General features: G+C 47.6%; 2 protein-coding genes and 1 pseudogene across 11 annotated transcripts in view; 1 reads left to right on the plus strand and 2 right to left on the minus strand.

The window, feature by feature from the left end:
- Positions 1-375: 375 nt before the first annotated feature.
- Positions 376-1854, minus strand: SH3BGRL3 (SH3 domain binding glutamate rich protein like 3). The gene is made up of 3 exons (XM_007979921.3): positions 1688-1854; positions 966-1133; positions 376-840 (listed from the first exon to the last, which is right to left on the minus strand). The coding sequence occupies exons 1-3, from the start codon at positions 1850-1852 to the stop codon at positions 775-777; spliced, it is 399 nt and encodes a 132-aa protein (XP_007978112.1). The 5' UTR covers positions 1853-1854; the 3' UTR covers positions 376-774.
- A 1211-nt stretch (positions 1855-3065) lies between these two features.
- CEP85 (centrosomal protein 85) overlaps positions 3066-24808 on the minus strand; it is a 51261-nt gene continuing 29518 nt past the window's right edge. For 5 of the 10 annotated variants that reach the window (XM_007979915.3, XM_073007655.1, XM_073007654.1 and 2 more), the window contains 10 exons: positions 24278-24411; positions 23748-23865; positions 22203-22388; positions 13026-13178; positions 12056-12210; positions 10886-10979; positions 10017-10067; positions 6806-6913; positions 5115-5340; positions 3066-4742 (listed from right to left, as the gene is read on the minus strand). In XM_007979915.3, the coding sequence (XP_007978106.1) occupies positions 4582-4742; positions 5115-5340; positions 6806-6913; positions 10017-10067; positions 10886-10979; positions 12056-12210; positions 13026-13178; positions 22203-22388; positions 23748-23865; positions 24278-24411 (1386 nt within the window). In that variant the 3' untranslated portion in view covers positions 3066-4581. Of the gene's footprint in view, positions 4743-5114; positions 5341-6805; positions 7917-10016; positions 10068-10885; positions 10980-12055; positions 12211-13025; positions 13179-22202; positions 22389-23747; positions 23866-24277; positions 24412-24808 lie in introns of those variants that run through there. The other 5 variants (XM_007979918.3, XM_038010060.2, XM_073007657.1 and 2 more) reach the window with 3 other exon arrangements.
- Positions 17866-18661, plus strand: LOC103225328 (small ribosomal subunit protein bS6m pseudogene; annotated as a pseudogene).

Consider the following 24808-nt stretch of genomic DNA (forward strand, 5'->3'; position numbering starts at 1 on the left):
AGAACTGCAGCTGGGTACCCACCTCCCATGACACATTCATACTTAGCCATTGTGCTCCAACACAGGTGCATGGGATGGCCACACTCACTGACAGGCATGCAAATGTGCAGTACATACCAAGGCACAAGCGTGATATGGACACCACATGCATGTGAACGGGAGGGTGACCCACCCAGACATCTCCAGAAACCACTGGTCCATACAGGTATGTGTGTACCAGACATATCCAAACACATGCACTAACACAGAGGTGACAGTCCCATGAGAACAGCTCAGCCACCCTTCCCACAGAGCACAGTCTCAGCACAGTCACAACTACCAACCTTGCCCAGGGCAGGGACCCAGGAAGCCTAGGCCACAACCAACCAGACACAGTGCCAATGGAACAGGACATCATTTAATTGTCTCTAGGGTCCTCCTGGGAGAGGGACTGCGGGGCCTTTGGCAGAGCTCTGGCTGATGGAACCAATAGAGGTGCTCATCAGCCAATGCCAGGCAGGATGGCGGCCCCAATGCTTGGCTGGGGGCAGTCAGCATTTGGGGCTGTTGCTTAAGACAATTTCTGAGACTAATGGGTAAGGAATGTTGCCTTTGGATGGAGAAGAGGGGACTACATTTAGAGAGGAGGGAGGAGAAGTGGCCTGGATTGCGGGAGGGACTCTAAGGTTAGGATAGGAATGACAGGGAGTTGGTCAAAAGGTCCTTCATGGCCAGGTGAAGGCTTGGGGGAGTGTGGTGATGGAGTCCAGCAGGGGAACTCTGGACAGGCTTGACTCAGGCCAGCTTCAGGAACTCCTGCAGCGTGTTTTGTTCCACGGCCTCCACGAAGAGCTCATAGTCCTGGGGAAGGGGAGGCAAGGGGTGGTCACCTGAATGCAGGAGGCCCAAGTGCTTTGTGGCAGATCTGACCCTGGCCAGAGCCCTCTTCCAACACTCCCCCCACCCCCGAGTCCCCCAGCCCATACCCCACAGTACTGGTCCCCATTGACAATCTGGGGTGGGGTGGCCTTGGGGTTGCCCGCCAAGGCTCGCATCTCATCCCTCAGGGCGTTGTCCTGGGAGATGTCCACTAGCTGGTATTGGATGCGCTTCCCATCCAGGATTCGGGTCACCTCGCTCTGCTGGGACTTGATCTGGGGACAGAGGGTGGGTAGGGGTTATTGGATAGGCTGGAGGATTTATGGGGGGAATGCTGGGCAGGGTGAGAGAGGCTGTGACCAGGAGCTTTTGTCCCCCCGACCCCCCTCCACACTAGGGGAGGGTTCTGGCCTCTAGGAGTTGGATGAGTCAGGCTTGAGGTGGTGCAGAATGAAAAGAGGGATCAACTATGGGGAGGGGGTCAGAGTGAAGGGAAGTGGGATCAGGCTCAGGGTGGGGAGGGCAGGGCAAGCCCCCCAGGCCCCGGAAGAGCAGGCTGCCGTCGTGGTCAGGGTCAGCCTGGTAGTGGGAGTGCAGAGAATGGGTGTGGGGTTGATGGGGGATGGGCACGGGAAGTTCATGCTGCAGCTGCAAAGGACCCAGGATACCCGATGAAGACACTCAGGATGGGGCCTCGGGACCGGATCCGGGAGACAGTGCCCAGCACCTCGCCCCCGTCATGGGGGCGGGTCCCGGGCGCCAGGGTCCAAAACACTGGGACACAACCCTGAGCTCTCCCCCACCAGCGCCAGTCCGGGCGCACACTTACTTCGCGGGAGCCGGTGACCGACGTGCTGTAGACGCGCAGGCCGCTCATGCTGGGGGTAGACGGGTCGGCGGGCAGAGAGCGGCAGTAGTGGTAGCTGCACTGCCGGGAGACGACGCCGCCGCCGTGCTCGGGAGCGGTTTCCTTCCTGCTCCGCCCGCAAGTCATCGCGCTCGGGACCAATGGGCGGCGCGGGCAGGCGGGGCGGGGCCTGCGCGACACCGCCCCGCGCGCTGGAGGCCCCTTCCCTTCCCCCCTGGGTGACCAGGCGCGCAGAGGGACCCGTCCCACGCAGGGCCGCCCCTTCTGTAGCTGCCCTGCTCGTCCTTTTCGGCCCTTCCCTGATCTGGAGCTCAGTGTGCCTGGGGAGGAGCTGGGTGGCAGGACAGGCCCGGGAGAGGGTCTGGCAGAAGCCGCCTTTCCAACCGCACACAGGTTTGGTGCATCCAACTTCCCATCTATGAGAGCCGCTGTCTCCAGGAGGAGGTGCCCTAAATAGTACAGGGCAGCTTGGGGCTTTGGAAGGCTTGAGCTGCTTTCAGACCCAAAGTTCCCATATTAAGGTACCTTGCTCCAAGGGAACCCCCCTCTCCCCCCCCCCCCCCAACACACCACTAACCCTAGGGGATAGGAAGCATAGGACAGCAGGAAGAGCCCATGCTTACATTTCGCCCCCAAGTTCCTCTCCACTCAGGTGGGAAGGTTTAGACAAGGGAGGGTGGTGGCAGGATGCAGAGGCCACACCCCCAAGGAACCAGATGGAGACCAAGGCTGACAGCTGGGAAGTGTGGCGGTAGAGGGTGGTGTCAGGATTCTTGAGACCTTAGGGTCAAGCTGACCCTTGAGATCCACCCCTGGTCTTGGGGTGGTCCAAGGTCAACCCCAGCTCCATGCATGCATGCCCCAAACTGCTGCTACTCCCAGCAATTCAGGAGTTGAGGGGACAGACTCCAGCAACCAACCCAATTTTAGAAACCTAGCTATCTGGCATTCAACATAATGCTTCTCAGATGTCCCCCTAGTCCAGGGTTCAGGCAGGTAACAGCCCAGAAAGACAACCCTTGCTCTGGTAAAGCCACTTCCTCACAGCAACCCAGAGGCTGCCAACTTCCTGCGAGGACTGCTGAAACTTTCCAGTGACAAACTTCTGCTGTGACTCAGGGAAAGTTTGCCTAACAGAAAGTGTGTGGGAAGAGATCTGGTCCTACAGAACGACAGAGGAGCACAACTGGCAGAGAGGGAGGAGGCTGGACCTGACACAGGTTCCTCCATGCTGCTACCTGGGGGACCTGGCTGAAAACCCAGACTTTTGCTCTAACTAACCAAAGTGAGGGGTAGAATAGTGTGGTGGTGGTGATGTAAGGGTATGCAAAACTGAGGAGTCTGTTAAGATATTTTATTTTATAATCAAAATAGGCAATACAAACAAGTTGACATAACAAAGATTCATATAAATAACTGGTTATAAACTTTATGAGGAAAAATACCCGTGAGCATGGTGGCTGGGCTCCCAATGCACAGGGTGGAGACCAACCAGACGGCTCTGCCTTTAAGAGGCAGGAGCCCAGAGGCTGAAGGGCTGGCTGGGTGGGGCTGCTCTGAATGGGAAGGGATAAGTCACTCCATAAATAAAACACAAACTTGTAAAAACACTTAAGAAAGAGCCTCATTCAGGCCCAGGCATGAGGTCCAAGATGCTGCCAACAGCCCAAACCTTAGCAAAAATCTTGTAGTGGCTGACTGGTCCACACATGGCCCCTGCCTGGCCTGGCTCCAGATCTAGATGAGGCATGGCTGGCCCACCAACCAGACACTAACAAGTGTGAGATGCTCCCTAAACCAGGAGGCAAGAAAAACCAGAGGGCAAAGGGCCCTCCCTAAAGCCCCAGAGAAACAACCTAGGAAACATTAAAAGCTGTACTTTAAAGCTGACTTATACTGGGTACTCTGAACTTTCAAGGAGGCCAGAGCAGGAAAGGGAGAGGAATAACCCCCACCACCCCCAATACAAGAGAGGCACAAATTAAAGGGCTGGGCACAGGCGGTAGCCCTCGGTGAGGGGGTAAGCAGCTTGACAGTTGCTCTGTGGTCTTTGGGATATAATTCTGCCCAAGGCTAGAACCACAGAGAAGAGTTTGCACTCTTAAGTCCAGGAAGGGGGCTACCTGGAAGGCCTGAGAACAAAGGAGAAAGGGGCTGTGCTAAACACATGGCCAGGGCCCTAGGGACACAAGGCAGCTGGAGAGTGGGATCTCTTGTTAAATGGCATGGTAGGCAGATTAGAGTCCCGGCTATAATCCCTAGGGCCCCAATCCTAGTAGTTATGTGCTAACCAACACACTACCCTGAGGCTTCTGGGAGAACAAGAGCCCTGAGGAAGAAGCAGTGAGACCAGGCGTGAGAAAACCCAGAAAGCCAGCTCAGTGTTCCCAGGAAGGCTGGCACATGGGGCCTGAGAATTCTTAAATTGCCATTGTTACTAGTACTCGCTCGGCCTTTCCAGGCCCCTCTGATGAGCTCTCTAATCAGCAGGACCAAGGTGTGAAGTGGGAATTAACAGGGATCCATCCCATTGGATGAAGAAACGTGGACAGCCTGTTCGTCTCTGATGTCAGCCTAGGGCTGGGAACAGTTTGTGAGGACTTATCTGTTGTACCTGCCAAAAGTTAATTAGTAACTCACCGTTGAGAGTGAATTAGCAGGACAAACATAATCCAACATGCCAGGGTGGGGTAGGACAGTTCCCTAATCAGCCCTTGGCCCCCAGATGCAGGCTCTCCCCTCCCTTTCTGACACTTCTCTCTGGGAAAAGCAGACAAGAGAATGTCAGGGCAGAAACCTGCTGGACTAGGCTCTCAGCAGCCCAGATCCTCCCTGGGGGAATCCCCCAGAATTCCTCACTGTGTGACACAGTTTTCTCCCATGTCCTGGGCATATCTGTCTGACATGGTGGTCCTTAAGTCCTCAATGTCACGACGCAGCTGTTGAACCTCCTCTAGTTTCCTCTTGATCACATCTGGCTTCTGCAAATCTAGCTGAGTCTCTGGGTGCTGTGCTGCTGGGGAGAAGAACATTTCAAGAGAATGTTAGTTGTAAGACACTTTCATGTGGAGGGCGCAGTATGGATAGGCAGTATCTTGAACCCACAGTCTTGGGACAGACACTTTATAAAAAGCAACTGGGGACAGTGGGTTAATTTGCTGCTGAAGGCCTGCTTTTAGTCTGTCTTGCATGCAAGTACCCCATAGCTTGTTTCCAAAAACAGATTTATGAACACCTACTTTGTGAAACAAACAAATGTCCAGAGGGCAGTGGCCAGGCCTATGTACTCTGTCTACATATTACTGTAAGAATATGGGAAAGTGGGATGGGGGAGGGAAGAGAAAGAAGGCCCCTCCTTCCTGGGCCCCAGACTGGTCTGAGGACTCACAGTGAATGCCTAGGAGCAGGGAGAGATTGGGATCATGGCCCTGGGCCCTCTGGGTCACAATGCTACAGACAGCCTGCAGATCTTGAAGGCAACTAGCCAACTCCTGGTACAGCTCAAGTGCCAGCTGGGCCGTGTCTGGTGAAGGTGGAGACCCTGGTTGGGCCTGGCGCAGGTGTTCCTGGAGTGTCAGATTCTTCTCAATCAAGTCCTGGTTTTGCACTGAAAGCTGAGCAGACAGATGGGTAAGCACATAAACTCAGGCCCAGGGAGAGGAAGAGTATCTATGCATGTATGTGTGGGTGTGGAAGGAATGGGTGAGTCATAGGCAGTGTCCCCCCTTCCCCAACCCTACCCCTGCCAACAGGCTTTAGCACTTCCCCCACTATCAATATCAGGCCTGATTCTTCCTGTGGGTAGGCTGGGCCCACAGGGCTCTAGCACTAGAGAGGAAGCCAACCCTCAACTGGTTCTGAATCATCAGCATCCAAGTTTCTGTTCAAGAACCAGAGAAGATGCTCCCGCCCCTAGGAACTCTATCTCAAGTCAGTCCCTCAGCCAACTCTGTTAGCCAGGCTATTAGAGAAGGTTTACCGTGAACCGTGAAATCTGAGGAGACACTGGTTTCAATCTCTCCCTGCCACCCTGACAAAAGTGGCCACCAGCCAGCCTGATCACAGTTGTGTCAAAGGAATAAAGACAGTAAGAAAGACAGTATGACAACTAGTAGCCACTAGGTGAGGGGCTGGAGAAGCTGGGACCTGGAGGATCCAGCCCTGGAACAAGTCCTGCCTTTTCAAACTCTCACCTCAGTGGAGTCAGACTTTATTACAAAAACCATCTATTCATGTATGTCTGTTTCCCTCTCTTCCTGACAGCTTAATCCACCTCCCTTCCCTTCCTACCTTGACTGTGTTTTTATACAGTCTGAATAGAGTCCCTCCTTCAGTCCCAGGCCCTCCACCCACACTGGGCCATGTGACAATCCTAGCTAAAGGAGGTTCCTTCCTAGGTACTAGGCCAGTCAGTGAACTTGATTGCCCCCTGCTGACAGCTCTGTTTAGTGCATGAAGGCCACCAAATCCTCAGTCTTCTCGAACTCTCCACTCCCCAACCCCAGAAACCTGCGGCTTCAAGACGACGAAGAGAGAATGACTTTCCCCATCAAAAAGCATTCCTAGGCCTGGCGCAGTGGCTCACACCTGTAATCCCAGCACTTTGGGAGGCTGAGGTGGGCGAATCACGAGGTCAGGGGATGGAGACCATCCTGGCCAACGTGGTGAAACCCCGTCTCAACTAAAATACAAAAAATTAGCCGGGCACAGTGGCTCATGCCTGTAGTCCCAGCTACTCAGGAGGCTGAGATGGGAATCGCTTGAACTCGGGAGGTGGAGGTTGCAGTGAGCTGAGACTGCGCCACTGCACTCTAGCCTGGCAACAGAGCAAGACTGTCTCCAAAAAAAAGAAAGAAAGAAAAAAAAGCATTCCTAGGTAATAATTATGGACATGCTAAAACAGGCGTAGGGTCTGTAATATAAAGGATGATGCAATGCACCTTTCCTCTGCCCCCAAAGCTCAGTAGGGACCTTTCCCTTTCAAACACTGAGGTTCCTATTGGAGTAGAGATGGGGATGGCATACAAAGAAATCGGGTTTGTAGAGGCAGAACCAAGAGGTCTGACTAATGCTACTCACCTCCTTCACGGCTGTGCGCAGCTGCTGCAGGGCTGAATCCCTTCGCTGGGCCTCCTCTCTCAGGGCCTGGCTTGTTCCTTCTTCTTGAGCCACTTCCTGCTCTAGGCTCTGAATCACACAGCCAAGATGTTGAGGTAACACAGGAGTAACAAGTCTGGTTCCAACAAGATCACTGCTGGCTTGGACTATATAATGAAGACTCACCCTACCTACACACTCCTGCTAAGAAATCATTTTACAACAGTCCTGATTTGTGACCTCCCATTTAAACCCTCCTATAGCCCTTGACCACATACCAAATAGAGGTCGGCTTCTTAGCAGGGCATTCAAGGCCACGGTAGCTCCTACCTACTTTTCTAGCCATATCTCTTTCCACCCTCCACATGGCGAGCCTCTACACTGCCATAATGAATGAATGGCCCTCATCCCTGAAGGCTGCAGCGTCAATGCTTCTGCTCACTTCCCTTTTCCTTTGTTCAAGCTGTTCTTCTGCTGTTACCTCCAGGAAACCTCCAAGGCCCACCTGAGCTTTCTTCAATCTGCAAATCAGATCCAATTAATCTTAATCCTACCTTGCTATCATATCCATCATGGCTTACAAGTATATCTGCTTAATATTCTAGTTGGCTATGCACATGATCCTTCATTCCACTTAAACACAAACTTTCTTGAGGGCAGGGAATGTGCTCTTCAGCCGAGTTCAGTATTTACTGAGCGCTCACTGTGACAGGAACTGAGGAGAACACCAACAGTTCCTGTCTTTTAGGAGTTAACAGTCAAGTGCTCTTGACAATACTGTCTATTAAATGCTGTTCAGAGACATGGAAAGGGGTAGGAGAGCATACTCACAGGTGCCTAATCTAGTGAGTTCTGTGTAAGTGTGTTCGTGTGTGTAGGAGGGGTCAGGGGAAGGGAGATATTTAAGCTTTTAAACTTCTGCCTCATTCTATTCATTCAACTTTTCCTCAAATTTTGAAGCTGATTTGAAATGTGCAATTTTTTTATATTTCTCATTTTATATCAATAAAAAAATATAACTGCCAAGGAAAACACCCCGTGATCATGAAATATCCAAAGTGACGATGAATCCATCTAATTCCAACAAATTCACCTGAGAGAGAGAGATATATATATATATTTGAGATGGAGTCTTGCTCTGTCGCCCAGGCTGGAGTACAGTGGCGTGATCTCAGCTCACTGCAACCTCTGCCTCCCAGGTTCAAGCAATTCTCCTGCCTCAGCCTCCCGAGCAGCTGGGACTACAGGTGCGTGACACCACGCCCGATTAATTTTTTGTATTCTAGTAGAGACGGGGTTTCACCTTGTTAGCCAGGATGGTCTCAATCTCCTGACCTCGTGAGCTGCCCACCTCGGCCTCCCAAAGCACTGGGATTAGAGGCGTGAGCCACCGTGCCCAGCCTCACCTGATATTTTAATTTGCTAAGTAGTCTTATCATAGGTAAATGTGCCATTTAAAATGTCAGGCCTTTCCAAACTTTGTAGAACCCCAAGGGTTCTAGGAAACTTATTTTGAGATCCATTAAAAACTCTACTAAAAACCTGGCATTTTAAATGGGTATATATTAAAATGCTTGCCAGGCTTGACTACCTCCTTACAGGACTTGAAAGAGGTGAACCAGAGAGACGTAGCCCAATCCACATAATGGCAAAGGCAAGGCTGCAGCCTCCATTTATTCCCTCAAAATAAGTGCATTTCAGGTGTTTTGGTGTGAAAACTTTTAGAGTCCAAAGAGACACTGAGTGAACCTGCTTTACCCAGGATTTCTTGGAGAACCCAGTTAAAAACACTCCCACTCTGGCCCAAAATAGAAACCTGGAGTCATCTTTGATTCTTCCCTGTTCTTCAACTCTTACATCTTGTCAGTCACTGATTCCACTTGATGTTACCCCCTAAAGTCACTTAAATCTATCCCCTCGGGGGCCGGGCGCGATGGCTCAAGCCTGTAATCCCAGCACCTTGGGAGGCTGAGACGGGTGGATCACGAGGTCAGGAGATCGAGACCATCCTGGCTAACACGGTGAAACCCTGTCTCTACTAAAAAATACAAAAAAAACTAGCCAGGCGAGGTGGCGGGCGCCTGTAGTCCCAGCTACTCCAGAGGCTGAGGCAGGAGAATGGCATGGACCCCGGAGGCGGAGCTTGCAGTGAGCTGAGATCTGGCCACTGCGCGAGACTCTGTCTCAAAAAAAAAAAAAAAAAAAAAAAAAAAATCTATCCCCTCACATCTCCCTGCTGCTATGCTGCCTTATGCCAGGTTCCCTCATCATCTCTCACAAGAATTTCTCCAACAGTCCCCTGGACCTTCCCTCTCTCCAGGATGCCAATCTTTCACACTTGAGCCTGAGTTGCAAACCTGACCACATCACATCCCAATTAAATGCTGTCATAGGCTGGGCATGGTGACTCATGCCTGTAATTCCAGCACTTTGGGAGGCCGAGGCGGGTAGATCACCTGAGGTCAGGAGTTCGAGAGCAGCCTAGCCAATGTGGTGAAACCTCGTCTCTACAAAAAAATACAAAAATTAGATGGACATGATGGCGGGCACCTGTAATCCCAGCTACTTGGGAGGCTGAGGCAGGAGAATTGCTTGAACCCGGAGGCAGAGGTTGCAGTGAGCCAAGATTGCACCATAGCACTTGAGCCTGGGCGACAAGAGCGAGACTCCGTCTCAAAAAATAAAAAAAACTTAGTTGATAGAAAATGCCCTCCCATAGCCTGGAATGCCCAGGTCTCCACTTGCCAACTTAAAGTGAATACTTCAGCAGTATCAAACTGCTTGCAGCACCACGTTCAAACTATGCTGTTTCATGTCTACATGTTCCCACTCATGCTGTTCCTCCTATCTGGAATCCAACACATCCTATCCACCTCCTCTTCTTTGCCTGGCTAACTCCTCATCCTTCTAGGTTCAGGATCTCCAGAAACCTCTCTTTTACCTCCCTTCCTCCCACTGACTCTCCTGTGCTCCCCCAGGATACTGTGGGCACTGTTCTCACAGTACTGTGCTGAAACTCCCTACTATATTTGTGTCCTCTCAGCAAGGCTCGGAAGCACTGACTGGGGTCTCATTCTTCTTGTATCCCTAACACTGAGCAACTTGCATAGCAGAGAACAAAATAAATACTGGCTAAATTCTAGAGATTCCATCATTAAGTTCTGCCCACCATGTCCCAAGGATTCCTGCTCACCTGTACTTGTGAGCGCAACTGATCCATCTTCTGTTGCTGCTTCTCCACAATCTGAAAGGCAAAGTTATCAAGGAAGGCTGACAGCACAAGGCTGACAGTGAGGTCAGAGGGCAAGAGGGCTGCACTAGGACATGTGGTCTGGCTATTAGACCATTAACAGCGAGACCAGGATACAGATTAGTGAACTCTACCTACAGAAATATAAACCAGACTCCTAATCCTGGCTAACTAGCTTCACAATACTGTGCTCCAATCACAAAGGTTTATACAGGAATGTAGTGTGGACCCATGACCACTACTGGGGAAAGGGAACTGTCACCCTAATAACTGCAGGCCAGTGGAATCAACTTTATATATAGCCAGTGCAAACTCTTGTTCTTTGGTACAAGGACATGGCTAAAAATTCAGTTTAATGAAGGTTGCCATTTCTAGCACTATTATGGTTATTGTTATTTACAGCTTTGGTCATACTGATTATCCAAGAAGGGACCCTAAACAGGCCTGGTTTCTTGTCTTTTAAAGACTGCAGGTGTTCTCTGAATCAATTCAGGGTTTCTGTATAGGCCTGAGCCATGAAAGTACACCAAACTCTACTGTACCATTTTGGGTCATCTAATCTAGACATTCAGAGGCGTATCACCCCTCCTCTTACTTTTGCCTATATTCTACGTGAGTCAAGTTTGCCTGTTATAAGGATGACATTCTAAATACAAATTACTATACAGGGTGACTTCTCAGAAAAGAAAGAAAAGCTCTTGGTAACAAATCCTAGATAGCCCAAAGTCAAGAATTCATGTCTGCCTCCCAATACATAATCTTCTCTTTCCTCCCAGCCTACCCTCCGTTACAGCCTAGACACCCTCAGTCACCTTTTGGAGCGAATCATATTGCTTCTGCCAGGACTCCATTTCCACTTCTGGACCTTCTCCACTGGTCTCCTCCACAGACTGTTTATCTTGCAGGCTGAAAGACAGTGGCCCCTTCAAGAACTCTGAAGTTAGAGACAAGTGGCTTTGATTCTTGGTTCTGCTATTTATTGAACATTTTGAGGCAAGACATTTAGTCCCCTCCAAGCGGTAGCTGGGGATAATACTTAGGTCTGTTGTAATATAAGGGGTGCCACACAAAAGCTGCTCAGTGTATGTTAATTCTCTTCCTTGGGGCCAGAATCTATACAATTTGACACCAATTCTCTACCTGCCCAAGGCTCTTGTATATTTTGTTTTGATATTTTAAAAATACATATTTATCACATGTATTTAGATTGTAAGTCATACATGTACATTGTAGGAAGTTCAGAAAATACAAAAGCTGTTTTCTTGGCACACACAGTCTGGCGCAAAGCCAACTTTGTCCTCTAACCCCACTTCTGACTCTGACCAATGGTTTCCTCCAGTGGGTCCCTACAATTACTTATAGCAAAGTCCAACTGCTGAGATAAACAACAGGGACACTGTGGTTAAATATGGCATGAGAAATCCAATCTATCCCATTAGAAACTGGAATTGCTTCAAGAGGATGTTGAAACACAGAAACTGCTATTAATATGGAGGAGATTCCCAAGACACCCTGAGAGTACATTATGGCATCTTGTTTGTTCTCAGAACCTGTCATGGCAATGGAGAACAATCCCTAGGGCTGAGGAGAAACAGATGCTCCTGGTAGCCATTATTAACTACATGGCTCGAACTGTGGATAACTCTCAGTTCTTACCACCAGTACCCACTTTTGAAAGTATACAGATACCTCATTTCCCAGTTTATAAAGTGCTTTCATTTATTCAACACATACATACTAAGAATTATGTGCCAGACACGGGGTTAGATCCTTACAAAGGCTATGAAGGTAAGCCCCCACTGCATCCCTACTCCATGCCAAAGATAAAAAAGCTGCTTCCCTATTATTCACAGTCCAAAGAAAACAAAGCTCAGAGAAGTAAAATGATTTTCCCAAATCACCGAAAGTCACACAGGTAAGTAAGCAGGATGGCTATGACAAAAAACTCTCTCCATTCCTCTCAATCCCACAGGGTTATTTACCTATGTCCAGCAGAGGAAAATTCTGCTTCTCTCTGCCTCAGGCTTTCCAGTTGAGTCTCCTTGTCTCTGCAGATTGCCTGGGTCTCCTCCAGCAAACTCTCCAGCTCAGTCACTTTCTCCTGCAGCTCTGTGCTTTTCAACTCAGAATCCTTAAGCTGAGAAACAGGATCCCACGTTTAGGTCAAATAAGTCAAGTGTTAGAAATGCAAAATGCTTGTTCCTTGGTGTCGCAAAGAAATAGCACTCAAACACACATTTAATTTCCCCAGCAAGGCAATTTTTACTTCCTGCAGAAAGGGTGCTCCTCGCAGATGGAACAATGGCAAAAGCACAACTGGACAGGGGAAGGGAAGGAGTTCTTATTCCTGAAGCAGGTCGTCCCTACTGCTATGTTGTTCCCCTATTGGCTAGGGTTGAACCACACAGTCTAAGCTAATTCTGACTGGCTATTTTAAAGACAGCAGGTGTATGAGCCAGAGTGGGGGGTTGAGTAGTTTGGTGGGAAGGACAGTTAGGAACAAGTAACTAAAGGTGACTTAGGTCAGAGCAGGTGACCGGGGAGACTCAGGTCAAAGCAGGTGACTGGGATGAGTCAGGACGGAGCAGGTGACCAGGGGAACAGATGTGAACTACTGATTAAAACTGGTGGAAAATGTTGTTTAATGAAACTAGAAGCAAGAGGGCGAAGAGAACCTGGAAGTTCAACTTTAAAATAAAGAGTAAGAGAGCTGAACATACTGATTCTTTGAAGAGAAACTTGGGGTTCACTATATTTAACATAAGGAAGACTCTGGGTACCTCAAAAATTTGCAGTCTGGTTACAAGTCTGACAAATGTGAATCTGGACATGACTGCTTTGGGATTATCCTTTCAGGAAGTCACAGGATAACTGCATACAGCAGATGATGAAAAATTTCCCCTGCCTGTCCACTCCCTGATCACCCCAGGTATGCCAAGATATTGCTGCTACCTGCTGGCTCTGCTTCTGATGGTCTTCCAGCGTGGGCAGGTCAGCCAGGTAGCGCTCCAAGGTCTCAATACGCTGCTGCTTCTCCCGGTTCTGCTCTGATTCCTTCTGACATTTCTTTTTCAAATTATTTATATGTTTATCGCGACCTTTGACCTAGAAGAAGAAATGTCAAGTTTGTCTCTACCCTTCACTCCACTATGACCCTGCTGGAGTGCAGTGGTGTGATGTCAGCTGACTGCAGCCTCCACCTCCCAGGCTCAAGTGATCCTCCTACCTCAGCCCCTGGAGTAGCTGGGACTACAGGCACATGCTACCATGGTAGGCTAATTTTTCTATTTTTTGTAGAGACAGGGTTTTACCATGTTTTTCAGGCTGGTCTCCAACTCCTGGCCTCAAGCCATTCACCCAACTTGGCCTCCCAAAGTGGTGGGATTACAGGCATGAGCCACCACACCCAGCCACATCAACTTTTTTTGAAGCAACCCTTGAGGTTGTGAATGTTGTTCTACTGCAATGAAGGTAGGAAGCTAAACAAATTTTGCCATTTAGGATTTGAGTATAAAACTAAAGAATTAATGAACTTTCAAATCAAGGACACAGAAAGGCTTCTAAGGGCAGTTTTTAAAAACTGGCAGCATTTCTGTTGTAAAATACAGAATTTGTCTGGCCTCTGTACCTGGTTCCTGGGAGGTAACCTCTAAGCCCTTGGAATTTCCTGAATTGGACAGGAGTGGCCCAGAACCCATCATGAGTAAATTTATGCCAATACTATGACTCAGAATGGATGCAGATCACCAGAAAAACAACTGCTTTGAACCTAATCTACTATGGGGAAGGGAGAGGGATGGGTGATTGAGTTTCATCATGCCTACATAAATGAAACTCCAACTAAAAACTCTGGACACAGAAGCTCACTGGAGCTTCCTGGTAGGTAAACACATAAATGTGCTGTGTTTACATGCTCTTATTCCACACGAGGAGAGGGCATGGAAGCTCTGCTCTCAGGATGCTCCTGGACCTCACCCTACGTCTCTCTTCATTTGGCTGGTCCTGAATTGTATCCCACCCCCTCACCCCCTTTTTTTGAGACAGAGTTTCGCTCTTGTCACCCAGGCTGGAGTGCAGTGGCACGATCTTGGCTCATTGCAACCTCCGCCTCCCAGGTTCAAGTCATTCTCCTGACTCAGCTTCCTGAGTAGCTGGGATTACAGGCACCCGCCACCACGCCTAGCTAATTATTCTATTTTTAGTACAGAATAATACTGTACTAAAAATGGGATGGGATTTCACTATGTTGGCCAGGCTGGTCTCGAACCCCTGACCTCAGGTGATCCACCTGCCTTGGCCTCCCAAGGTGCTGGGATTACAGGCATCACACACTGCGCCCAACCCTGAATTGTATCACTTATAATAAAACTGTAATAATAAGTATAGTACTTTCCTGAGTTCTGTGAGTAATTCTGGGAATTATTAAACCTGAAGGCCACAGAAGCCAGTTGGTCAGAAATACGAGTGGCCTGAAGACCCCAGAATTTGCTGTTGGCATCTGGAATTTTGTTGAGAACTATACCCTTAAACCTGTGGAGTCTGACACTAACTCCAGATGGTCTGCATCTGAATTGGACTGCAGAAGTATACATAACTTTCTGATAAGACATATAACCAGTTTGGTCAGAAAAGTAATATATTCTTCCCTAAATACCATACATGATATAAAGCCATGCAATCAACTGGAAAGGCTAATGAGACTTGAGAGAAAGAGCTATGTCTGTTTGCTAATTATCATATCCTAAACACACAGCAGAATGCCTGGCACACAGCAGGTTCAAATAAAGATTTGAACAGAGGCTTTTTCTTCACCATTATGGTGCTTTGTTTTATTTTGTTTGCTTACGAACAAGGAAGCTGAGGAAAACAAGAGAAAACAGAAAAAGTGATGCAGATATATTAAATGTCAAAGAGGAGACAAAGGCCTAATTTAATCCAAAGATATAACAGTACTAAGATTGATCCCTGAAAATCAGTCAAAAGCTTTATCCTAGGTCCAATCTGTACTCTTAAATCTCTGAACCAGTGATTTTCACATTTCAGTATGTATCAGAATCACCTGGGAAGCTTACTGAAAATGGTAAACTGACCATAAATGTTTATGTATTCTCCCTTCCAAAAAATCTTTAAAATGACAGAAAATAAATAAAGTATCAACTGAGAAACAACAGGGGAGGAAACAAAAGTCTAGGAAAGATTTTTTTTTTTTGAGACAGGGTCTTGCTCTGTCACCCATGCTGAAGTGCAGTGACACGGACACAGCCCACTGCAGCCTTGACCTCCTGGGCTCAAGTGATGCTCCCACCTCAGCCTCCCGAGTGGCTTAGACTACAAGCATGTACCACCATGCCCAGCAAATATTAAAAAAAAAAAAATTTTTTTTTTGAGACGGAGTTTCGTTCTTGTTGCCCAGGCTGGAGTGTAGTGGCGCGATCTCGACTCACTGCAACCTCCACCTCCCGAGTTCAAGCGATTCTCCTGCCTCAGCCTCCCAAGCAGCTGGGGTTACAGGCGTCCACCACCACGCCCAGCTAATTTTTTGTATTATTGGTAGAGACAGGGTTTCACCATGTTGGCCAGGCTGGTCTTGAACTCCTGACCTGATGTGATCCGCCTACCTCGGTCTCCCAAAGTGCTGGGATTACAGGCATGAGACACCGAGCCTGACTTAAAATTTTTTTATAGAGATGGAGTCTCGCCATGTTGCCCAGGCTGTTCTTGAACTGGGCTCAAGCAATTCTCCTGCCTTGGCCTCCCAAAAGTACCAGGATTAACAGGAGTGAGCCACCATGCCCAGCTTATGAAAGATTTTAACGTTTTTAAAAGGTGAAAGTGAACAGGGAAGATAAACGACATGGGGCAGAAAAGTTACAATCTGTAGTGGGAGTTACAGACAACAGGGAAGAAAATCTGCTCCTCCCAACTCCCAAGAGCCTCTGAAGTACCAGCTCAAGATGGAGGCAAGTATCAACCACAGATCTGAAAAACAGGGGAATTCCCTAGAAATCTATATACAAGTTAGCTAGATATCAGCCCCACCCTGGGTTTCCCCATCAGCAGACTATTCTCCGAAGAAATCAATGAGAGAGATTCCCGACTCAAGAGTACCCAGTCACAGCAGAGTGTGTGAAGTATTGGGTTGAAAACAAGTAAAAATCTATGTATATGGCCGGGTATGGTGGCTCACACCTGTAATCCCAGCACTTTGGGAGGCTGAGGTGGGAGGATTAGTTGAGGTCAGGAGCTCAAGACCAGCCTGGCCAAAATGGTAAAACTCCATCTCTATAAAAAGTACAAAAATTAGGCCGGTGCAGTGGCTCAAGCCTGTAATAATCCTAGCACTTTGGGAAGTCAAGGCGGGCGGATCACCTGAAGTCAGGAGTTTGAGACTAGCCTGAGAAACATGGCAAAATCCTGTCTCTACTAAAAATACAAAAATTAGCCGGGCGAGGTGGTGGGTGCCTGTAATCCCAGCTACTCAGGAGGCTGAGGCAGGAGAACCGCTTGAACCCAGGAGACGGAGGCTATAGTAGCCGAGATCAGGCCACTGCACTCCAGCCCAGACAACAGAGTGAGAGTCTGTCTCGGAAACAAAAAAAACAGCCAGGCGTGGTGGTACATGCCTGTAATCCCAGCTACTCAGGTGGCTGAGGCATGAGAGAGAATAGTTTGAACCTGGGAGGCGGAGGCTGCAGTGAGCCTAAATCGTGGCACTGCACTCCACCCACTCCACAGTCTCCAGCAAGACTGTGTCTCCAAAAAAAACAAAAAACAAAAAAAAACCTATGTCTAGAACTGTGGGGACTCTAAACCCAATCTTAACACCGAGAATCCAAAGGCTAAAAAGCATTCCTGCCTCTAGCCTCTCCACCAGAGAGCAAGTTGAAGATTCTTCCCTAGAGAGAGTGAGAGAAGACATCCAGATACTGACATTTGAGCGTTCCCAAGTGAAAAGGGTAGCCTAAGTCTGATCCTACACTGAAGTCCAACAGGTAACCACCATGAACCCAGAGCTTTCATCCAGCTTCTAAATGCTTCCTTTTTATTTTTTTGAAGGAGTCTCACTCTCATCACCAAGGCTGGAGTGCGGTGGCGCGATCTCAGCTCACTGCAACCTCCACCTCCCAGGTTCAAGCGATTCTCCTGCCTCAGTCTCCCAAGTAGCCGGGGTTACAGACACCCACAACCAAGCCCAGCCAATTTTTGCATTTTTAGTAAAGACAGGATTTCGCCATGTTGGCCAGGCTGGTCTCAAATTCCTGACCTCAGGTGATCTGCCCGCCTTGGCCTCCCAAAGTGCTGGGATTACAGGCGTGAGCCACCGCACCCAGCCTGCTTCCTTCTTAAATACGAATGCCCGTCCATTCAATGATCACCAAGCCTCTAACATGAAAGACACCAAAAACAGAAAAAAAGGACCTTAAGAAAACAAGAAATACTATAAACAGATATAAACATCCAAAACAATTAGAATCAATATTGTCGGGGAGATACTGTTCCCATGAAACAAAAACAGATGTCTAAAATTCATTGAAGGAAAAAAGTGCAGGAGAAGCATACTATTCAGAAATACAGCTGTCCCTTGGCATACATGGGGGACTGGTTCCAGGACCACCTGTGTATATCAAAATCTGCTCACACTTGAGTCCCATAGTTGGTCCTGTAGAAACCGCATATATGTCGGCCCTCCATACACTCTGGTTTTGCATCTCTTGAATATGTGATTTTTTATCTGCGTTTGGTTGAAAAAAAAATACACGTACAAGTGGAACTGTGCAGCTTAAATGTATTGTTCCAAGGTCAACCATATATATCAGAGGAAAGAGAAGAGCTCTAGATAGATACTACTGTGGGGTTGTGCTGGGGTACAGAACTACTAATCTTTTTTTTTTTTTTTTTTCAGACAGTGTCTTGCTGTTACCCAGACTGCAGTGTAACTGTGAGATCATGGCTTACTGCAGCCTTGACCTTTTGGGCTCCAGTGATTCTCCCACCTCAGTCTCCTGAGTAGCTGGGACTACAGGTGGCACCACCACACCTGGCTAATTTTTTAAAAATTTTTTGTAGCTTTCGCCACTCGGCAGACACTCAACCCAGCCACTTCCAGGTCCCTGCCATCCTGCTCCTTCCCTTCCTGGGAACCAGCCCAGTTCCGAGCCGCCCACCGAGCCTCCGGGAATGCCTGGCTATAAGCTGGCTTTAATCTTGACAGCCATGCCGCGGCCAGAGACTTCTGCTACTTTGAAATGTATGATACAAGCCCTGATGAACAGAGGAGCAATAGTGAGGGACTTGGAAAACCTGGGTGAATGAGCACTTCCTTATAAGATCTCTGTCAACAGCACAGCAGAGGCGGGTATTTCTTGGTGAATTTTTATGCACCAACCACAACTGTTGAAAGCATGATGGAGCACTTGTCTAGAGATGTAGATGTGATTAGACAGAGTATTGTGAAACATCCCAGGAACTAAAAGAATATGAAGAGATTGTCCTAGTCTCACTTGATGAAAAACTATATTCCACAAAGCAGCAGTAGTGAGGGCCAGGTGCAGTGGCTCACATCTGTAATCCCAGCACTTTGGGAGGCCAAGGTGGGTGAATCACCTGAGGCCAGGAGTTCAAGACCAGCCTGGCCAACAATAGTGAAACCCTGTCTCTATTAAAAGTACAAAATTTAGCCCAGCGTGGTGGCATGCGCCTATCATCCCAGCTACTTGGGAGGCTAAGTCACAAGAATGACTTGAGCCAGAGAGATGGAAATTGAAGTGAGAAGATTCACTAGACTTTAGCCTTATATAGAATTCCTTCACATTTGAGCAGCATGGATAAGAAAGAATAGTTTGCAAGCCTGGCCTTTATTTAAGAGTGTGTTACAGGTGCTGTTTGATTTTTCTAAAGTATTTTTAGCCCATACTCCCCTTTGCTGCAAGAAGTAGGGAACTGCTCACTGACAAGCTTCTCTAACATCTCTGGCACCAGTGGATCATTCTTGATTTTGTTTTCATTAGTGTCATTTCTTTGTCAGCGAGGACTTTTCCCCTTCCAACAGTCACACCCTCCGCCCCCCGCCTTTTTTTTTGAGACAGAATCTCACTCACTCTGTTGCCCAGACTGGAGAGCAGTGGTGTGATCTCGGCTCACTGCAACATCTACCTCCCGGGTTCAAGCGACTCTCTTGTCCCAGCCTCCTAAGTAGCTGAGGTTACAGGCACCCACTACCACATCCAGGTTTTTTTTTTTTTTTTTTTTTTTTTTTTTTTGAGACACAGTCTTGCTCTGTCGCCAGGCTGGAAGTACAGTGGCGTGATCTTGGGTCACTGCAACCTCCGCCTCCCGGGTTCAAGCGACTCTCCTGCCTCAGCCTCCCAAGTAGCTGGGACTATAGGCGTGTGCCACCACACCCAGCTAATTTTTTGTATTTTTAGTAGAGATGGGGTTTCACTATGTTGGCCAGGATGGTCTCAATCTCCTGACCTTGTGCCTTGTGATCTGCCCACCTCAGCCTCCCAAAGTGTTGGGATTAAAGGTGTGAGCCATCGTGCCCGGCCACTGTTGTATTTTTTTTTTTTTTTTTAGTAGAGACACAGTTTCACCATTTTGGCCAGACTAGTCTCAAACTCCTGACCTCAAGTGATTCACATGCCTTGGCCTCCCAATATGCGGGGATTACAGGTGTGAGCCACCGTGTCCGGCCAGCAAAAACAAAACTTATAATACCACCTGGGATTATAAACTAGTCATTCAGACTGCATAACCACGTAGAAATAAAAATTGAAGAGCAATGTATTATATGGGCAAATTTTGCTCTGAGTAATAAACCTGATTTTAGGAAAAAAAAAATTTTTTTTTTTTTTTTTTTAAGAGAAGGAGTCTCACTATGTTGTCCAGACTTGTCTTTTTTTTTTTTTTTTTTTTGGAGACAGAGTCTCGCTCTATCACCCAGGCTGGAGTGCCGTGGCCGGATCTCAGCTTACTGCAAGCTCTGCCTCCCGGGTTTACACCATTCTCCTGCCTCAGCCTCCCGAGTAGCTGGGACCACAGGTGCCCGCCACCTCGCCCGGCTAATTTTTTGTATTTTTAGTAGAGATGGGGTTTCACCGTGTTAGCCAGGATAGTCTCGATCTCCTGACCTTGTGATCTGCCCGTCTCGGCCTCCCAAAGTGCTGGGATTACAGGCTTGAGCCACCGCGCCTGGCCTCAGACTTGTCTTAACTCCTAAGCTCAAGCAATCCTCTTGCCACAGTCTCCCAAAGTGCTGGAATTATAGGTATGAGCCACTGAGTCTGGCCAGAACTATTAAATTTTTTATTTTTTCATTTGATTTTAGAACTACTAATTTTATTATAAATCTACTGGTAATTACTTAACTTAGATATATAAATTATTATTATTTTTAAACTCACTAACTCAACTTTATTTTTTTGAGACGGAGTTTTGCTCTTGCTGTCCAGGCTGGGGTGCAATGGAGCAATCTCGGCTCACTGCAACCTCTGCCTCCCGGGTTAAATTGATTCTCCTGCTTCAGCCTCCTGAGTAGCTGGGATTATAGGCATGTGCCACCATGCCCAGCTAATTTTGTATTTTTAGCAGAGACGGGTTTCTCCATGTTCGTCAGGCTGGTCTCGAACTCCCAACCTCAGATGATCTGCCCATCTAAGCCTCCCAAAGTGCAGGGATTACAAGCATAAGCCACAGTGCCCCGCCTAACTCAACTTTAAATTTTCTTTTTTAACAAACCCTCTTAAGTCCTTCCAGTACCAATAACATCAACATCACCTGGGAGCTTGTCAGAAATGCAGAATCCAGTTGGGTGCAGTGGATCACATCTGTAATCCCAGCACTTTGGGAGGCTGAGGTAGGTGGATCACCTGAGGTCAGGAGTTCAGGACTGGCCTGGCCAACATGGTGAAACCTCATCTCCACTAAAATTACAAAAATTAGCTGGGTGTGGTAGCAGGCGCCTATAATCCCAACTACTTGGGAGGCTGAAGCAGGAGAATCGCTTTAACCCAGGAGGCTGAGGTTGCAGTGAGCTGAGATTGCACCACTGCACTCCAGCCCGGGTGCCAGAGTGAAACTCCATGTCAAAAAAAAAAAAAAAAAAAGAAATGCAGGATCTCAGGCCCCCTCCTAGAACTACTGAATCTGATATACATTTTTAACAAGATCCCCAAGTGATTCTGAAACACTGAAGTTTGAGAAGTATTGCTCTAGTTGTTTTAAGTGGTCCAGAACTTAACATTACTAAACTGGTTCCCCAAAAACACGTGCTTTAAAGCAAGCCATGAATTAGGAGATAACAACAAAACCAAAGAACTTTAAACCTAAGGCAATTTTAAGAGTACTGGCAAAAAAACACAAACAAACAAACAAACAAAAAAAAACACCCAAACTAGCTGTGCACATGGAATTTTTTTTTTTCCCCTGAGTCTTGCTCTATTACCCAGGCTGGAGTGCAACAGCGTGATGGCGTGATCCTGATTCACTGCAACCTCCACCTCCTGGGTTCAAGCTATTCTCCTGCTTCAGCCTCCCGAGTAGCTGAGATTACAGGCGCTAGCCACCACACTCGGCTAATTTTTGTATTTTTAGTAGAGATGAGGTTTCGCCATGTTCGCCAGGCTGGTCTCGAACACCCAACCTCAAGTGATCCACCCATTTTGGCCTCCCAAAGTGCTGGGATTACAGGTGTAAGCCACCATGCCTGGCACACATGGAATTTTTCTCTACTTTTTAGGAAGGGTGAGAAACCAGACCGAATGATATAAATACATCACAGGTATTTAAATATCTTGCAACAGTGCCATCTGGTATGAGTACTCAAGTTGGTTTTCTACCCAGACCAGCTGGTGGTACATTGCACAGCACAATCTGGGACAGTGAGGGATCATACAACTTTCCCTGACTGTTGTGGTTTTGTGGAGATGAAGCAAAAATGAGGGAGGGAGGAGAGTTCCATTTCTAGCAAAAAGGAGATCTGTGATGATTCTGTGTGAAAAGTCAGTGGAGGATCTCACCCAACTGTCTCCTCTTAGTTCAGGAATGGGGGCCAGAAACAGCTTAGGCTTTAGAGTAGACAGCTGACTGCCAATTCCTTTGTGAATTAGGGCTATCAGCTATTCAGCTCACCCTTTCTTCCTGTTTCTTCACTTCCTCAGAATGCTTCTGCAATGCCACTTTGAGCGACTCTCTGATGAGCTGGACTTCAACTTCAGAAGCAGAGAGTTTCTTTTCAAGGTCAATCTTTTCTCTGCTCAAGGCTTCTGTCTTCTGTGCAAACTGTGCACGTAAGAAAGTGTTTTCTCGCTGCAATTCCTGCCAGAAAGATTCTCAATATGTAACTGTTCTCTACCCTTATAGTCTCATGTACTTTATTTATTCCCAGCATACTTCATGGTCAAATATCATTTTTCTCCAATAATTTCTTTAAGAAGTGGTTCTCAACTGGGTCTTAGGGTTAACAGCATCAGCCTTACCTATTGCTGTAATTTGTTAGCAATGTGCAATGCAATTTCTTAAGCCTAACTCCTAGGCCCACCAAATCAGAAACTATAGGGATGGGTCCCAATAATCTGTGTTTTAACAAGCGCTCCAGGGATTCTGATGCACACTCACATTTGAGAATCACTGCCTTAAAGCACCTAAGCCACTGTATACTGGAAGGAACCCAAGACAAGACATCAAAAGACCTGGGCTTAAAGCCTGGCTTCCCTCCACTCATTCTCTACATGATCTCAGGCAAGGTTTTCCTCTTTCTCGGGCTTCAATTCTTTCATCAGTAAATTTGAAGAATTAACTAGATTTTATTTAAGGCACTTCCCACTGTTAACATTCTGATTCTATGAGACAGGATACTGCCTTAATTAGGTAGCAAAGCCAGTGCTATAACCTGTCAAATATCCAACATTCAAATGCCCAAACTGCAGAAGCTTGGTCAACAAAGCAGGCTTCTTTTCAAGCTCTCAACCCCCACAACCACTGATCTCAGTGAGAATATTATCTTCTTTAGCTGCTCCTAGATATGGAGGATAAAAATGAGAATGGCCGGGTGCAATGGCTCACGTTTGTAATCCCAGCACTTTGGGAGGCTTAGGTAGGCAGATCACGAGGTCAGGATTTCGAGACCAGCCTGGCCAATATGGCGAAACCCCATCTCTACTAAAAACATAAAAATTAGCCAGGCATGGTGGCAGGCGCCTGTAATCCTAGCTACTTGGGAGGCTGAGGCAGGAGAATCGCTTGAACCAGGAAGACGGAGGTTGCAGTGAGCCGAGATTGTGCCACTGCACTCCAGCCTGGGTGACACAGCAGGGAGGAAAAAAAAAAGAGAATGGCTCTAAATCCCACATTACGTTTGCCTGTCTCTCCTTTTGGCCAGGGCTAGAAGATTAAGACTTCTCATAACATCACTTAACTCTAGGACTTTACTATCTACCTTTCTCCCAAGTATGTCTTGACACCCAGGCATCTGGACTTTCACCTGGTTCTTAGCCTTTTCTGCCACCACTAGGGCATGATAAAGGGTGCTTTATAATTAGTATGTTTACTCTTTGAGGGCAGGGACACTTACATCACTTGATCTCTTTTGTATCTCCTGGATACCTAATGGTGCCAAGCATAGGGAAGACACTGAGTTATGACAAACAGAATGCCATCTTGATTGCCAATACTTACCTGTAGCCTCAGCAAGCAGACATCACCAAACGGGGCAGGGCGGCCCAAGAGGGCACTGTGGACTTGCAGTTCGCTCTCTCGCACTTTCTGCTCCAGCTGAGAGATGTGTTTCCTCTGCCTGCACAAGCCGGTAGAATCGGGTCAAGGTCCTGATGCTAACCCCTCGCAATATAAGCCCCTACTAAGTATAATCCCTATTATGTAAGCAAGATCTTAGACTCTGGATATCACTATTTTCTGAAGGAAGAACAACAAATGAGAAAGATAACTGAGGGGAAATGAGGAAAAGATCAGAGGCAATGAACTGGCTACCCCCTTCAGGCATTCCCTAGAGCCCTAAAGAAATACATAACTGGCCTATTACACTAGCTATATATACGACTAGGCTGCTTATCAAACTGCCTCCACTGTGAGGCAAGACATGGGCCTAAACAGAGGAGGAATGTTTTGCCCTTGGGAAGACTCCATTAGGTGTCTTCAGTGGGGCCTGGGAGAGTAGTCTGGCTCTGTGGTACCCCTTGCCCTCTTACTTATCAATGAGAAGCTCTTTTTCCTTCAGAAGGTGTTCATTACTGTTCAAGATGCTGATCCACTGTGCTGGCTCTAAGATGGGCAGTGAAGGAGCAAAAGCAGCAGGATGGTGGCAGATGGCTCCGTTCTGAAGCTGAAAGGCAAGTAGGCCCAGATGAGCTTGATCTTGACCCACACATGCCTGAAAACACCTGAGCAGTAATCAGCTGTGTCTGTAGTCAAGGCCCAACTTGGCTCAGCCTGATGAGGCCCAATGTTTATGAAATAATTTTAGCTCTGAGGCATGACTGGAAAGAACCTGCCAGGAAGGCTTCTGCCAACTGAACACTCCCTGTTCAAAAAGGCTCCAGTTTCTAAGAAAAGGTCAGTTATCTTTTATTATCTAGCAACAGAGGCAAACCAGGAGCTAGGATGTCCTCACCAACCAAGGAAGGGGAATATGTCTGCTCCCTTCCTTCCCACTCTTCAGCAGCATAAGGATTTTTTAAAAGAAAATATGCTGGGCGTGGTGGCTCACGCCTGTAATCCCA

The sequence above is a fragment of the Chlorocebus sabaeus genome, chromosome 20 (genome assembly GCF_047675955.1).
Source record: "Chlorocebus sabaeus isolate Y175 chromosome 20, mChlSab1.0.hap1, whole genome shotgun sequence".
Lineage (NCBI taxonomy): Eukaryota > Metazoa > Chordata > Mammalia > Primates > Cercopithecidae > Chlorocebus > Chlorocebus sabaeus.

What these genes read in the sequence shown, in the direction of transcription:
- SH3BGRL3 (XM_007979921.3), bottom strand. Translation starts at nt 1,852, where the DNA reads ATGACTTGCGGGCGGAGCAGGAAGGAAACCGCTCCCGAGCACGGCGGC. An exon ending in CGGTCACCGGCTCCCGCGAA is followed by an intron (nt 1,134 to 1,687) that starts GTAAGTGTGCGC and finishes CTCTGTCCCCAG; the next exon opens with ATCAAGTCCCAGCAGAGCGA. An exon ending in ATGGGGACCAGTACTGTGGG is followed by an intron (nt 841 to 965) that starts GTATGGGCTGGG and finishes CCCCTTCCCCAG; the next exon opens with GACTATGAGCTCTTCGTGGA.